The sequence below is a fragment of the Coregonus lavaretus genome, assembly GCF_964263955.1.
Source record: "Coregonus lavaretus genome assembly, contig: SUPER_35_unloc_6, whole genome shotgun sequence".
Classification (NCBI taxonomy): Eukaryota; Metazoa; Chordata; class Actinopteri; order Salmoniformes; family Salmonidae; genus Coregonus; species Coregonus lavaretus.
The window spans coordinates 122,613-134,317 of record NW_028167176.1 but is presented as its reverse complement, the minus strand read 5'-3'; the positions used below and the strand labels follow the sequence as shown (position 1 = coordinate 134,317).

General features: G+C 43.3%; 1 protein-coding gene across 1 annotated transcript in view; it reads right to left on the bottom strand.

Moving 5' to 3' along the window:
* Nucleotides 1-674: 674 nt before the first annotated feature.
* The window catches only part of LOC311110443 (uncharacterized protein), a 73,358-nt gene continuing 62,327 nt past the window's right edge, over nucleotides 675-11,705 (bottom strand). Inside the window, exons 8-14 of the mRNA XM_084188990.1 lie at nucleotides 8,401-8,615; nucleotides 5,227-5,332; nucleotides 4,805-4,878; nucleotides 4,565-4,660; nucleotides 3,777-3,893; nucleotides 2,175-2,272; nucleotides 675-1,892 (exon numbers count right to left, since the gene is read on the bottom strand). Coding sequence (XP_084045116.1) covers nucleotides 1,676-1,892; nucleotides 2,175-2,272; nucleotides 3,777-3,893; nucleotides 4,565-4,660; nucleotides 4,805-4,878; nucleotides 5,227-5,332; nucleotides 8,401-8,615 — 923 coding nt within the window. The 3' untranslated portion in view covers nucleotides 675-1,675. The remainder of the gene's footprint in view (nucleotides 1,893-2,174; nucleotides 2,273-3,776; nucleotides 3,894-4,564; nucleotides 4,661-4,804; nucleotides 4,879-5,226; nucleotides 5,333-8,400; nucleotides 8,616-11,705) is intronic.

Genomic DNA, 11,705 nt, shown 5'->3' with positions numbered 1-11,705 from the left:
GTTCTCTCTGGCCACATTCCAATCCAACGTTCCCATCTCAAAAAGAGACTGCTCTATAATATAAACGGGCTTCCTCAGACAAACACTTCTCCAGACATTGTGAGATCTGATCTACTACACATATTGACTGTACTAAAGACAACCTAGAATGCGCCCACTTTTCTTAGTGTTTTAAGCCAACCCTTAAAACATTCACTAGTTTCTACCTGTTACTACTGCAGCCAGAGATGATAACATACACTAGAAGTGATTGAACAGTGTGTCAAACAAAGCAGTATTACATTACAGAGAGACAGACAGAGCACCAAAACCAGTGAAAAGATCATTGAGAGTGTATTATTTCCATGTTTAAGCAGAGTAGAGTAGTCGTAGAGGAGATTTGAGGCCAATGTTAAATGAGTGATCTGTGCCCTCCAGGGTGGAGTCCTTTCTCTGGGTACTACTGCACAACAACAAGAGCGAGCGCGCACACACACACACACACACACACACACACACACAGACACAGACACACACTATGAGGAGACACAGCTTCGGCATAGCGGACAATCATTTTAACAGGTAAAATACTTTAGTGTGTATAACCAATCTCTTCCCATGTATCACATCATACAACAGCTATATGACTAATAATATCCACTATTTATCGACGGATAACAAAGATAACATTGAGCTTGATTTTTATCATTTGTTTATTTACGTTTTAAAATGAAACAAAAGGATGGTAAGTTTGAGGCATTCTTGGAGAAGTGGAGAGGTTTGAGATAACATTGGCTCAACACAAAGTTATGGAGTTTTGGATTGGGAACATTCTGAGCGATAAAGCACAGATGGGCAAATACATTCCACAGTTTTATTAAGGTAGAGAGATGAAGGGTTGGGATTAAAGTCAACTATCCGTGTCCAGATATGGACTGTTTATACAAGGGGTCAAAAGCAAGTGCTCGTTGGATAAAGCTCTGCTCTTCAATAAGTCACCCTCAGTCCTCAAAAACGCTCGATACCAAAGATGGCGGATAAATGAAGATGTCCCACTCAGGCCGTTTACCATAGATGTTTTATTTTTATTGACTGTATATGAACCAGAAAAAAGGGAATGTGATGTCTCGCTTCCACTTCCGTCTCTGGCCTATACCATTTTAACATTTTCAAAACTACATCCAAGGTTTTTCGCACAAACTTTATTAGGGGAGCGGGGAACACGATGCACAAAAAAAATTGACAATCAATACGAGGTGAGACGCTATGTACAAACCCTGAGGTTTAAGTTGCCTGTTCCTTCTCTCCGCTGAGGGGGGAAAAAGAGTGAGAGAAATCAGGCGAAAAAGAACGAGGGCAGAATTGTCCCGCGCTTTAAGTGCATCTGTGCAACACTGTCTTCTCTTTTTGGGAGCAAAGAAAACGTCTGTACAAGTCATTGTCGGCAGAAGCCAAAACTGCAGCGTCATCATATGAAGTAGTCCATCCGTATTCGGAATAGCTTTGTCTCCTTGAGAGGCTGGGGTTGGTGATCTGGGGGGTAGGAGGTAAGGGAGTGTAGAGGGGTGTTGTCTTTAGACACAAACACTCTCTCCCCACACACACACACACACACACACTCTCTCCGCACACATACACACACTTTCCCACCCTCCCTCCCAACACACACACACTGTCTCTCTCTCCCGGGTTTGGGTTATCTGGTGGGCGAGAGTGGGGCTGCGGTGGTGGGGAAGGAGGCGGAGTTACGGGGCGAGTGGAAGGGCGAGGAGGGCGAGAGGCGGCGGGGGCTGGCCAGGTCACCGTTGTGCAGCTTCCACAGCAGCTCCTCATTCTCCATGGAGAGACGCTTGTTGACCTTGGACTCCTTCTGCAGGGTCTGCTGCAGCATGGCCTGCTCACTGGACAACTGCCTGCAGGAGACCCAGAGAGGAGAGAGGGGTCAGAGAGAGGAAGACACACACACACACACACACACACACAGAGTGAAGGTGGTTCACCAAACATCCTCTATTAGACCAACACAGATAAACACACACAGAGGAACACACACATTCTTAGAACCACATTCTGTATGATAGAAACCCTGCTGGAAGGACAGATTGTGAAGATGAGGATTCTGGAGAAAGATGAGTCACACTCACTCTCTCTCACACACACACACACACACACACACTCCTCTGTGCAGTACGTACCTGGAGAGTGCGGTGTGTTTGTCCATGCGGGCCCTGTAATCTTCATTCTCCTGCTGGACTTTATTCAGACGCTCCTCCAGCTTCACGTTGCTCTCCATCTGGCGCCAGACAGACAACACAAAGACAACGTCACATCCTGTACTTTATATTCATATCTACTACTGAAATATGTGTATTTATAAACGGTAATAAGGTATTGAAAAGCAAAAGGAAAACTTTATAACCACAAATCCACAAATGGGTGCTAAGTGGCATAAATAAATCCAGGTACTCGTGTGGGTTTGAAAGTTTTAAAAGCCTTTGATGTGTGGGATAAGGCATTATTGAAATACACCAACGCGTATTGGCTCATGCCTTCATTAGGGTGTCTATAATAATGTATATTGGAATATCCTTTACAATCCTGTGTTTTTAATCTTATGACATTTTCACATGGTATATGTAAAAAGTAAAAATGTAGATTTTTCTCTCTCCGCTCCTGTACTTTAATCATGCCATGGTCCTATGTACTTGTTTGCATGTATAGATTTGCTCGCAGCGTCACATTAGTGGAAACCAAGCCTGTTCTCAGGGCAGGCCTGGTTGTAGCTAGATATATTTTAGCTAACCCTAACCCTTTTCCTAACCTTAACCTAATTCTCCTAACCTGCTGCGTAAGTTCCACTAACCTGTTACGAAATGTAACTTCTGCTAGTCAAAACCGGCAGACCTGCACTGAGAACAGTCTTGGTTTCCACTAATGCGATACAGCGATTTACTCACTAGATCATGTGACATTATGCAATTAACCTCAAATAGAAGCCTGGTGTGCGTGCTCACCATTCACACTGATGATGGCTTGATGCAGAAACGTTTGTGTTTTCAACTTTTATTCATGCACTTTTCTGCACAATTAACTTTTGGGTACCATAATGTCATAATACAACATCTTCATTTTTGCATTTAAGCCTCAGTTTTGGATTATTTCCTCCTTTGCGACAGTGTGCGGCTCTCCATCTCTTCCAGTATTCTCATTGTGATACCTATGCACCTGGAACATACACTATTTGATATAAAGGACCTTTAAAGAGCGCAGACAGCCTCCTATCTTTTATATTGGAATATCAACCATATTCATTTAAAAGCTAATGGAATGTTATTCCTATATGTTATTTATCAATCGTACTGGAATATATTTATTGCCACGGTCACCTCGGCTTCTGATAAACACTTTGAGACAAAGGTATTTGTTTTACTAGGTTGCTCTTCGGCGAGGCAGACTCAACCTTTGCAATCATGACTCATTATTTGTGGTGTATTTATGCAGTTTTGTTTTGCAGCCAAATGACTGTATGTGGTGACTCCCAAGACTGAAGACAATCTATCATGAACTTTAACGGCAAAAACAAGCCCTTAGTAAAACACTCAGCCTTTACAGGTGTGTGTGTGTGTGTGTGTGTGTGTGTGTGTGTGTGCACGTCTTATAAGGGATTATATAAGATGACACACCCTTTTAGGGATGTACAGAAAGAGCTAGCAAAAACAACAGGGAACATACACAGGGGCAAGCTCAGGGCATGTGTGTGTGTGTGTGTGTGTGTGTGTGCGTGCGTGCATTCTCACCAGCTTGTCCATCTGCATGAGTTTCTTGTCCTGTTGGTGAAGCTGCTTGGTCTTCATCTCCAGAACCACCTTAAGACTCTCCAGCTCCTGTCCCAGATACAACACATGGGAGTCCTTCTATATGGAGAGAGGGAGAGGGAGATAGGGGGTGAAGAGAGAGAGAGGGGGTGAAGAGGGAGAGAGGGGGTGAAGAGGGAGAGAGAGAGAGAGAAAGAGAGAGAGAGAGAGCAAGAAAGAGAGTGAGGGTGAAGAGAGAGAGGGGGTGAAGAGGGAGAGAAAGAGATAGAGAGAAAGAGAGAGAGGAAGGGGGGGGGGGGGAGAGAGAGAGAATTTCAATCACAAACCATTGTCCTATCCCTGACCTCTTCTATTCCCCCACAAACTGTTGTTCCAAACAAACAACAGTCGTTCAAAAACCACATTTTAGTTGGACGATTGCAGTACCAGAGTTGTGGGTTTGATTCCCAAATGAAACAAAATATGCATGAGTCACAGTGGATAAATCCCCAAACACTGCCATCTCAGAAACAGACACAATGACCAGTGCTGCATTTCCATTCCCAACCAGCAGAGGACAGTATTACACCAGTATAAAGACCATATGGCCCAATAACAAGAAGAAGAGAAGCATTAAACATGTCCCTGGGACATCTGTCTCACAGCAGTAGTATTGTAGACTGAGGTTCACAGTGTACCAGAATAATAGCATTACTCAGCACCTGTCTGTGTCCCAGAGGGCTCTGGTCAAAATTAGGGCACTACATAGGATGACATCATACTCCATTTACCAGGTTCTTCTCTGCCAGAATCCTCCTCCTCTCCTCCTCCGCTCTCAGCTTCTCGCTCAGCGCCTCGTTCTCCAACGTGAGGTCCTGTATTTTCTCCTGTTGTGGGTGTGAGAGAGAGAGAGAAAGTGGGTGAGAGCGTCAACAGTGTTAATCCCTGATACTGAGTTTATATAAGACCGACAGAAGATAGTAGTGTTGGTAAGGCTGTGATCAGGGAGGTACAGGGAACATGGATCTTACAGTGAGAGTGGCCTCCGTTTCCTTTAGTGTTTTGTCCAGGTTCTCCAGGTCCTGTTCCAGAGTTTTCCTGAGCTCTGCAAAACAACAACACACACACACTGAGTCAATGATGGGGGAAATCTAGTTATTTATTCACAAATTAAACAACTTTGGATTAATAATTTCTTATGTGAAAACCAACCAAGTGTGTGGATGCCTGAGATGGATGGATTGTTGGATGATTAATGGGTGGATGGATGGATGGATGGATTGATGGGTGGATGGATGGATGGATTGATGAGTGGATGGATGGATTGATGAGTGGATGGATGTATTGATGGGTGGATGGGTGAATTGATGGGACAGAAGAATGGAGGGATGAATTCCAAATGAAAAGACCAATGAGTTCTGTGATATGAGGGTGTGTGGTTGTGTGTCCTCACCTTGGACTGCAGTGTCGTGGGTCAGTTTGAGCGTGTCCATCTGCTGAGCGTGACTGGCCTCAGAGTTTTTCCTCAGAGTCTCCTGTCTGCTCCTCATCTCCTCCAGCTGACAGAGAGAAGAAGAAAAAAAGAAAAGAGAAGAAGAAAAGAGAAGAAGAAGAAAAGAAAAGAGAAGAAGAAAAGGTTTCATCAATTGATTGATTCCTTGGGGTCCTCTCACCAGTCAGTAACACAAGTTGGTTATTTCAGTATGCCATTACATTTATAGGGTGTATATCAATAGTCTAATATGGTTTCCTCTTTATACTTCCAATTCATACTACTAAGATTCCCCCATTATTATTACACATTTCAAATCAAATCAAAGTTTATTGGTCACATACACAGTTTACCAGATGTTATAGCGGGTGCAGAGAAATGCTTGTGTTACTAGCTCCTAACAGGGCAGTTAAAATGAGAAATAATAGAATGAGCTATGTGGAGAATCCAGTATTTAAATAATAGAATGAGCTATGTGGAGAATCCAGTATTTAAATTATAGAATGAGCTATGTGGAGAATCCAGTATTTAAATTATAGAATGAGCTATGTGGAGAATCCAGTATTTAAATACACAATGTGAAAGCAGAGTAAAAGAAATGGGAAGTGTCCAGTATTTAATGTCTCTATATATATGGGGCAGCAGCATTGGCTATGTGTGTGTGTATGTGCAGGAGTCTGTGTGTGTATGAGGTGTGTGTTTTGTGTGTGGGAGTGTGTGCAAAAAGTATCTGATTTGGAACATGCTCATATCGATGATTTATCGCTGATTGAATTAGCATTTTAGCTCTACAGTTAGATGTAGGCCATAGATGACTTAGGAAATATTCCTACGTGCCAATTCATATTCATCCATGCCGCCCCGTTGTACCGCTGATGACATCAGGGTGTAATAACCATGGCAACGGTCGTAAATCCCGGGCAGTGTTTACGAGTTGGGCTCTGTGTGTGGTGTGTGTAAGAGCCAACGGAGTGTTTCAGAAGTGTACTAATGCCGCGTTTACGTGCTAGTAGGAACTAGGAAACTCTGAAATGTCCAACTTTCTAATAGGTTGTAGTTAAACACGTGCCGCGTTCAACCAGTTAGCAAGTTGGACATTTCAGAGTTCCGACTATCACGTGAACACGGCATAAATCACAGGACGCGAGTCATAGCGATGACATCACACCAACCCTATCCCCTCAGCCCCCAGCAGCCTTAGAGGCGGCATATCGATCGCTAATAGCTAAAAACTCAATACTCTGTTTATAGTGCACTGACATTGATCAACGTTGGCTCTATGCCTTTTGTTCATGTTCTGCTCTGACCGCCTGTGTTTCAGTCCCAGCTGGTTACACAAGTGTGACTTACTGGGTTCAAAACCCGGACTTCTCCGCACTGTAAGACCTGTGTTAGCCCTCTGAGCTAAAGCCTAGGCATTAACTCAGAGAGCCAACGCGAGTCTTTACGTCTTAAGGCAAGGTTACTCATCATCATCATCATCACCATCATCATCATCATCATCAGCTATCTCAAGGCCATCAGACTGTTAAATAGACATCACTAGCCGGCTACCACCCGGTTCCACAACTCTGCACATTAGAAGCTGCTGCCCTATATACATAGACATGGAATCACTGGTCACTTTAATAATGGAACACTAGTCACTTTAATAATGTTTACATACTGCTTTACTCATCTCATATGTATATACTGTATTCTATTCTACTATATTTAGTCAATGCCACTCCAACATTGCTCGTCTTAATATTTATATATTTCTTAATTCCATTTGTTTACTTTTAGATTTGTGTGTATTGTTGTGAATTGTTAGATACTACTACACTGTTGGAGCTAGGAACACAAGCATTTCCCTACACCCGCAGTAACATCTGCTAAATATGTGTACAGTGCCTTGCAAAAGTATTCATCCCCTTTGGAGTTTTTTCCTATTTTGTTGCATTACAACCTGTAATTTAAATTGATTTTTATTTGGATTTCATGTAATGGACATACACAAAATAGTCCAAATTGGTGAAGTGAAATGAAAAAAATAACTTGTTTCAAAGAATTCAAAAAAATTAATAACGGAAAAGTTGTGCGTGCATATGCATTCACCCCCTTTGCTATGAAGCCCCTAAATAAGATCTGGTGCAACCAATTACCTTCAGAAGTCACATAATTAGTTAAATAAAGTCCAACTGTGTGCAATCTAAGTGTCACATGATCTCAGTATATATACACCTGTTCTGAAAGGCCCAAGAGTCTGCAACACCACTAAGCAAGGGGCACCACCAAGCAAGCGCACCATGAAGACCAATGAGTTCTCCAAACAAGTCAGGGAAAAAATGTGGATAAGTACAGATCAGGGTTGGGTTATAAAAAAATATCCGAAACTTTGAACATCCCACGGAGCACCATTAAATCCATTATATAAAAATGGAAAGAATATGGCACCACAAAAAACCTGCCAAGAGAGGGCCGCCCACCAAAATGCTATGTCTGGCGCAAACCCAACACCTCTCATCACCCCGAGAACATGGTGGTGGCAGCATCATGCTGTGAGGATGTTTTTCATCGGCAGGGACTGGGAAACTGGTCAGAATTGAAGGAATGATAGATTTCGCTAAATACAGGGAAATTCATGAGGGAAACCTGTTTCAATCTTCCAGTGATTTGAGACTGGGACGGAGGTTCACCTTCCAGCAGGACAATGACCCTAAGCATACTGCTAAAGCAACACTTGAGTGGTTTAAGGGGAAACATTAAAATATCTTGGAATGGCCTAGTCAAAGGGGGGGGGGGGGGAATAGTTATGCACGCTCAAGTTTTCTGTTTTTTTGTCTTATTTCTTGTTTGTTTCACAAGAAAAAATATTTTGTATCTTCAAAGTGGTAGGCATGTTGTGTAAATCAAATGATACAAACCCCCCCCAAAAAAATAATTTTTATTCCAGGTTGTAAGGCAACAAAATAGGAAAAATGCCAAGGGGGGTGAATACTTTCGCAAGCCACTGTATGTGACCAATAACATTTGATTTGATCAGGGAGCAAGACTTGCGTTGGCTCCCCCCCAAGGTAAAACCCCCAGACTTCAGCTCGGCGGGCTAACACACTTGTTCAGTAACACAAGCCCAGTCACCACCTCACCACTGACCTGTTGCTCCATGAGGGCTCGACATTTATCCGCCTCCTCCTGGTAGGCCTGGTGCACCTTGTCCCACTCCGCCTGGTAGAAGGCCTTGAGCCTCTCCTCCAGCCCGGTCAGCTCAGCCTGGTGATCCCTCTGGAGCCTCCTCACCGCCTCCTCCAGAGACACCTGCACCTCCTCCTTCTCCTTATGCAGCCGCTCACAGCACTGGGACGAGGAGACTGGAGAGGGAGGGAGGGAGGGAGGGAGGGAGGGATGGGGAAGAGGGGGAGAAGGAAAGGGAGAGATGGAGAAAGAGAGAGACTGTCATCATCACTTTGTATTTTAGAATTCACTTTCAAAACACAATTACCCAGAATGAGGCTCTATGATAAATAATGACTTCACTGTAATAAGAGGGGAAAGTGTTGGAATAACATCTCCTAACGGCCGATTGGTGTTTTTGGAACAGCGTTACAAAAACACCAATTAGATGTGAACATCTGACAAAGCACTGGGAAAATGCAGGACTATTCCAACATTGTGCAATCCAACCCTAAGCTCTATCTTGATCAGAATCATATGCATCCTTTCACACAACACTTTACGACAACTCTCCCCATGTTCGGGTCTCCATTGAACATCATTTTCTTACCCAACCAGGAGTAGGCTTAATTTGGGTCTAGTAGGCTATAACCTACTTAATCGACATCTAATGATAGGACTATGTTTTATTACATATGTAATGATAGACCATATATGTAATGATAATACCAGATTCCTATAGCACGGCACGGCACAGCGCAGCCTGGACAGTTGATATTTCCTCATTACTCAGTGGGATTAACTCTGAGGCCTGTTGCCACGGCAATGATGTCATAAAGGCCGGCAGCTGTGAGCCCGTTAACAGACAGGTCCTGTCTTTATTATGGGGTAACTAACAGAAAGGGTGTGTGTGTGTGTGTGTGGATTGGGGGCAGGTGTGACTGGCATGTGGCCCCATATTATGACATCAGCACTGCTGCCCCCCCCCCACAAGTTGTTTCATAACATGACATCATGGTTCAAGAAGGAACAACGAAGGGGGCTGGAAAGAACGTGTATATAAGGGCAGATCTAGGATCAGGATTTACTCAAGCCTGTTACTGTAGCCATTATCAGCTCAAGATACACATTTATCCAGGATCAGATTTAAAGGGATAGTTCGGGATTTTGGCAATGAAGCCCCTTTATCTACTTCCCCAGATTCACATGAACCATACCATTTTTATGTCTCTGTGTCCAGTATGTTAGAGGTCATTTCGCGAGCCAGTGCTAACCAGCAGAGACATACAAAATGGCATCCATGAGTTCATCAGACTCTGGGGCAGTAGATAAAGGGCTTCATTACCAAACCTGAACTATCCCTTTAACTCAATCAGCAATCTTACCTGTGACTATTATCCACTCAATATAAAGATCCTACAACTGTTAACAGTAAAACTGTTGGAAAGACAAATCCAATCCCTGGAAGTCAGACTGACAATGTCCTTTCACTAGCTTGAAGAGAAACATATTGACACAGGTTCTGCTGGTCAAACATACAGTAGACATAGCAAAGAGACTTGTTAGCGCTTCTCAAAGTCTGCCGTTAACAGACAGAGTTTTGAAGGAGGTGGTGAGAGTGAGATCCATACATTCCACAGCCATGTGTAAAAACAGGGGTCAAGGTTCAACAAGCACACCAAAGCCCCCACTCATCAAACAGATGGTAGTTGATGTATTTTCTGCTGAGGTTTGGTGGGGAAAAAAGTCAATTTAAGCATGGGTGTGCTTTTAGGGGGAAGGGGGAGGGGCTTGGTATGGCAGTTAAAGGGTGTGTCCAGGCTTGCATGAGTGTGTATGTTGAGACTGAATGGTTTTCAATAGAACTGTGTAGTAAAAGTATGTTTGTATAAGATATAATATAATATCTTTGTGTGAGAGAGAAGTGTGAGGGAATTGTACAGAATTATAGTCGGAGTGTGTGTGTGTGTCTAGACATGCATGAGAGTGTCTGTTTAAAAGAGAAGGGGGCTTTCTAGCTCTCTATACCCCTGACAGCAGACGGCCGTTGGTATTTCTCATCAGAACCACATTGTACAGCCGTTCCAACCAGATGCCTCTAAGGCATCTTGCACAGGTGGCGAGGGTTGACGAGTTTTTGGCAGGACGTCTGGGCCTGTCATGGGGCACGTGGGTAAAATGAAACGGCACACGTTTCCTCTCCATTTCGTAACACATTACAACGTCTGGGGTCTGGGCCAAGTCTAAGGAACAGAACTGAACAAGCCCACTCCTCTGGAACGCAACTCTGACTCTGACATCATTGGTGGAACAGAACAGAATGGAATGCCTTGGAATGTATGAAACACATTCAGAACAATGAGTGTTTGAACATGTTCACAAACACCTTCCCGCCTTCCTTGAAATGATCACCACTAACAAAAATTGATAGGTGTAAGAGAGGATTCTATCACATATAATTCACCTATCCAGTCGTGTCAGATCAGGGATTATCTTGAAGGAAGGGAGGAAGGAAGGATGCATGTTTTTAAAACTGGAAGTATTTGAACATTCTAAACATCGAAATTCTGGGGAAAGTTGGATCGAAATGTCAGATTGTTAAAATGTCCGATTGTGCTACAACAGGGTTACCCAACTGGCGGCCCGCGGTCCGAATTTGGCCCGCAGATGATTTTATTTGGCCCCCCATGTAAAAAAATTGTAAAGACTAAAAACACCAGCAAATCAGCTCCAAGTGATTTTAATTCTGTTCATAAGTATTTCCACGCATAATAGATATATGTGATCGTATACAAATGTAAGCAAGGTTTGAAATGTTTGTGTTTTAGTCAAATATTATATATTTATGGGCTTCTTGCGGTCAATTTGCAGTCTACAAAGTTTTTGTAATTGTGTTCTGGCCCACTGACCATCCACTCCAGAAAATAATTTGCCCGCGGCGTAATCTACTTACTGATCCCTGCTCTACAACAACCAGACGTTACCAACCATGTTTCTCTAGAATTAGAGTCTGAACGCTTCCTCCTAAAGAGAACAACCCCCTTCCTTGACAAGCAGTTCCACAGCACTCAAACCCATTATGTTAAAACTATTGTCCTATTCTGGCAGTGATGTCGCATGTCTCCACGAGGATAAACAAAGATGATGCTGCAGAGAGACTACCACTAACTACTGTTGGTGAATGCTTCAGGGAAGACGTTGAGTCATGCTTGAAGGAAGACCGTGGACAAAGGAGACTGTCTGCCTGTATCTGTAATTATTAAGGCGTTATGACTGCTTCACAGGCT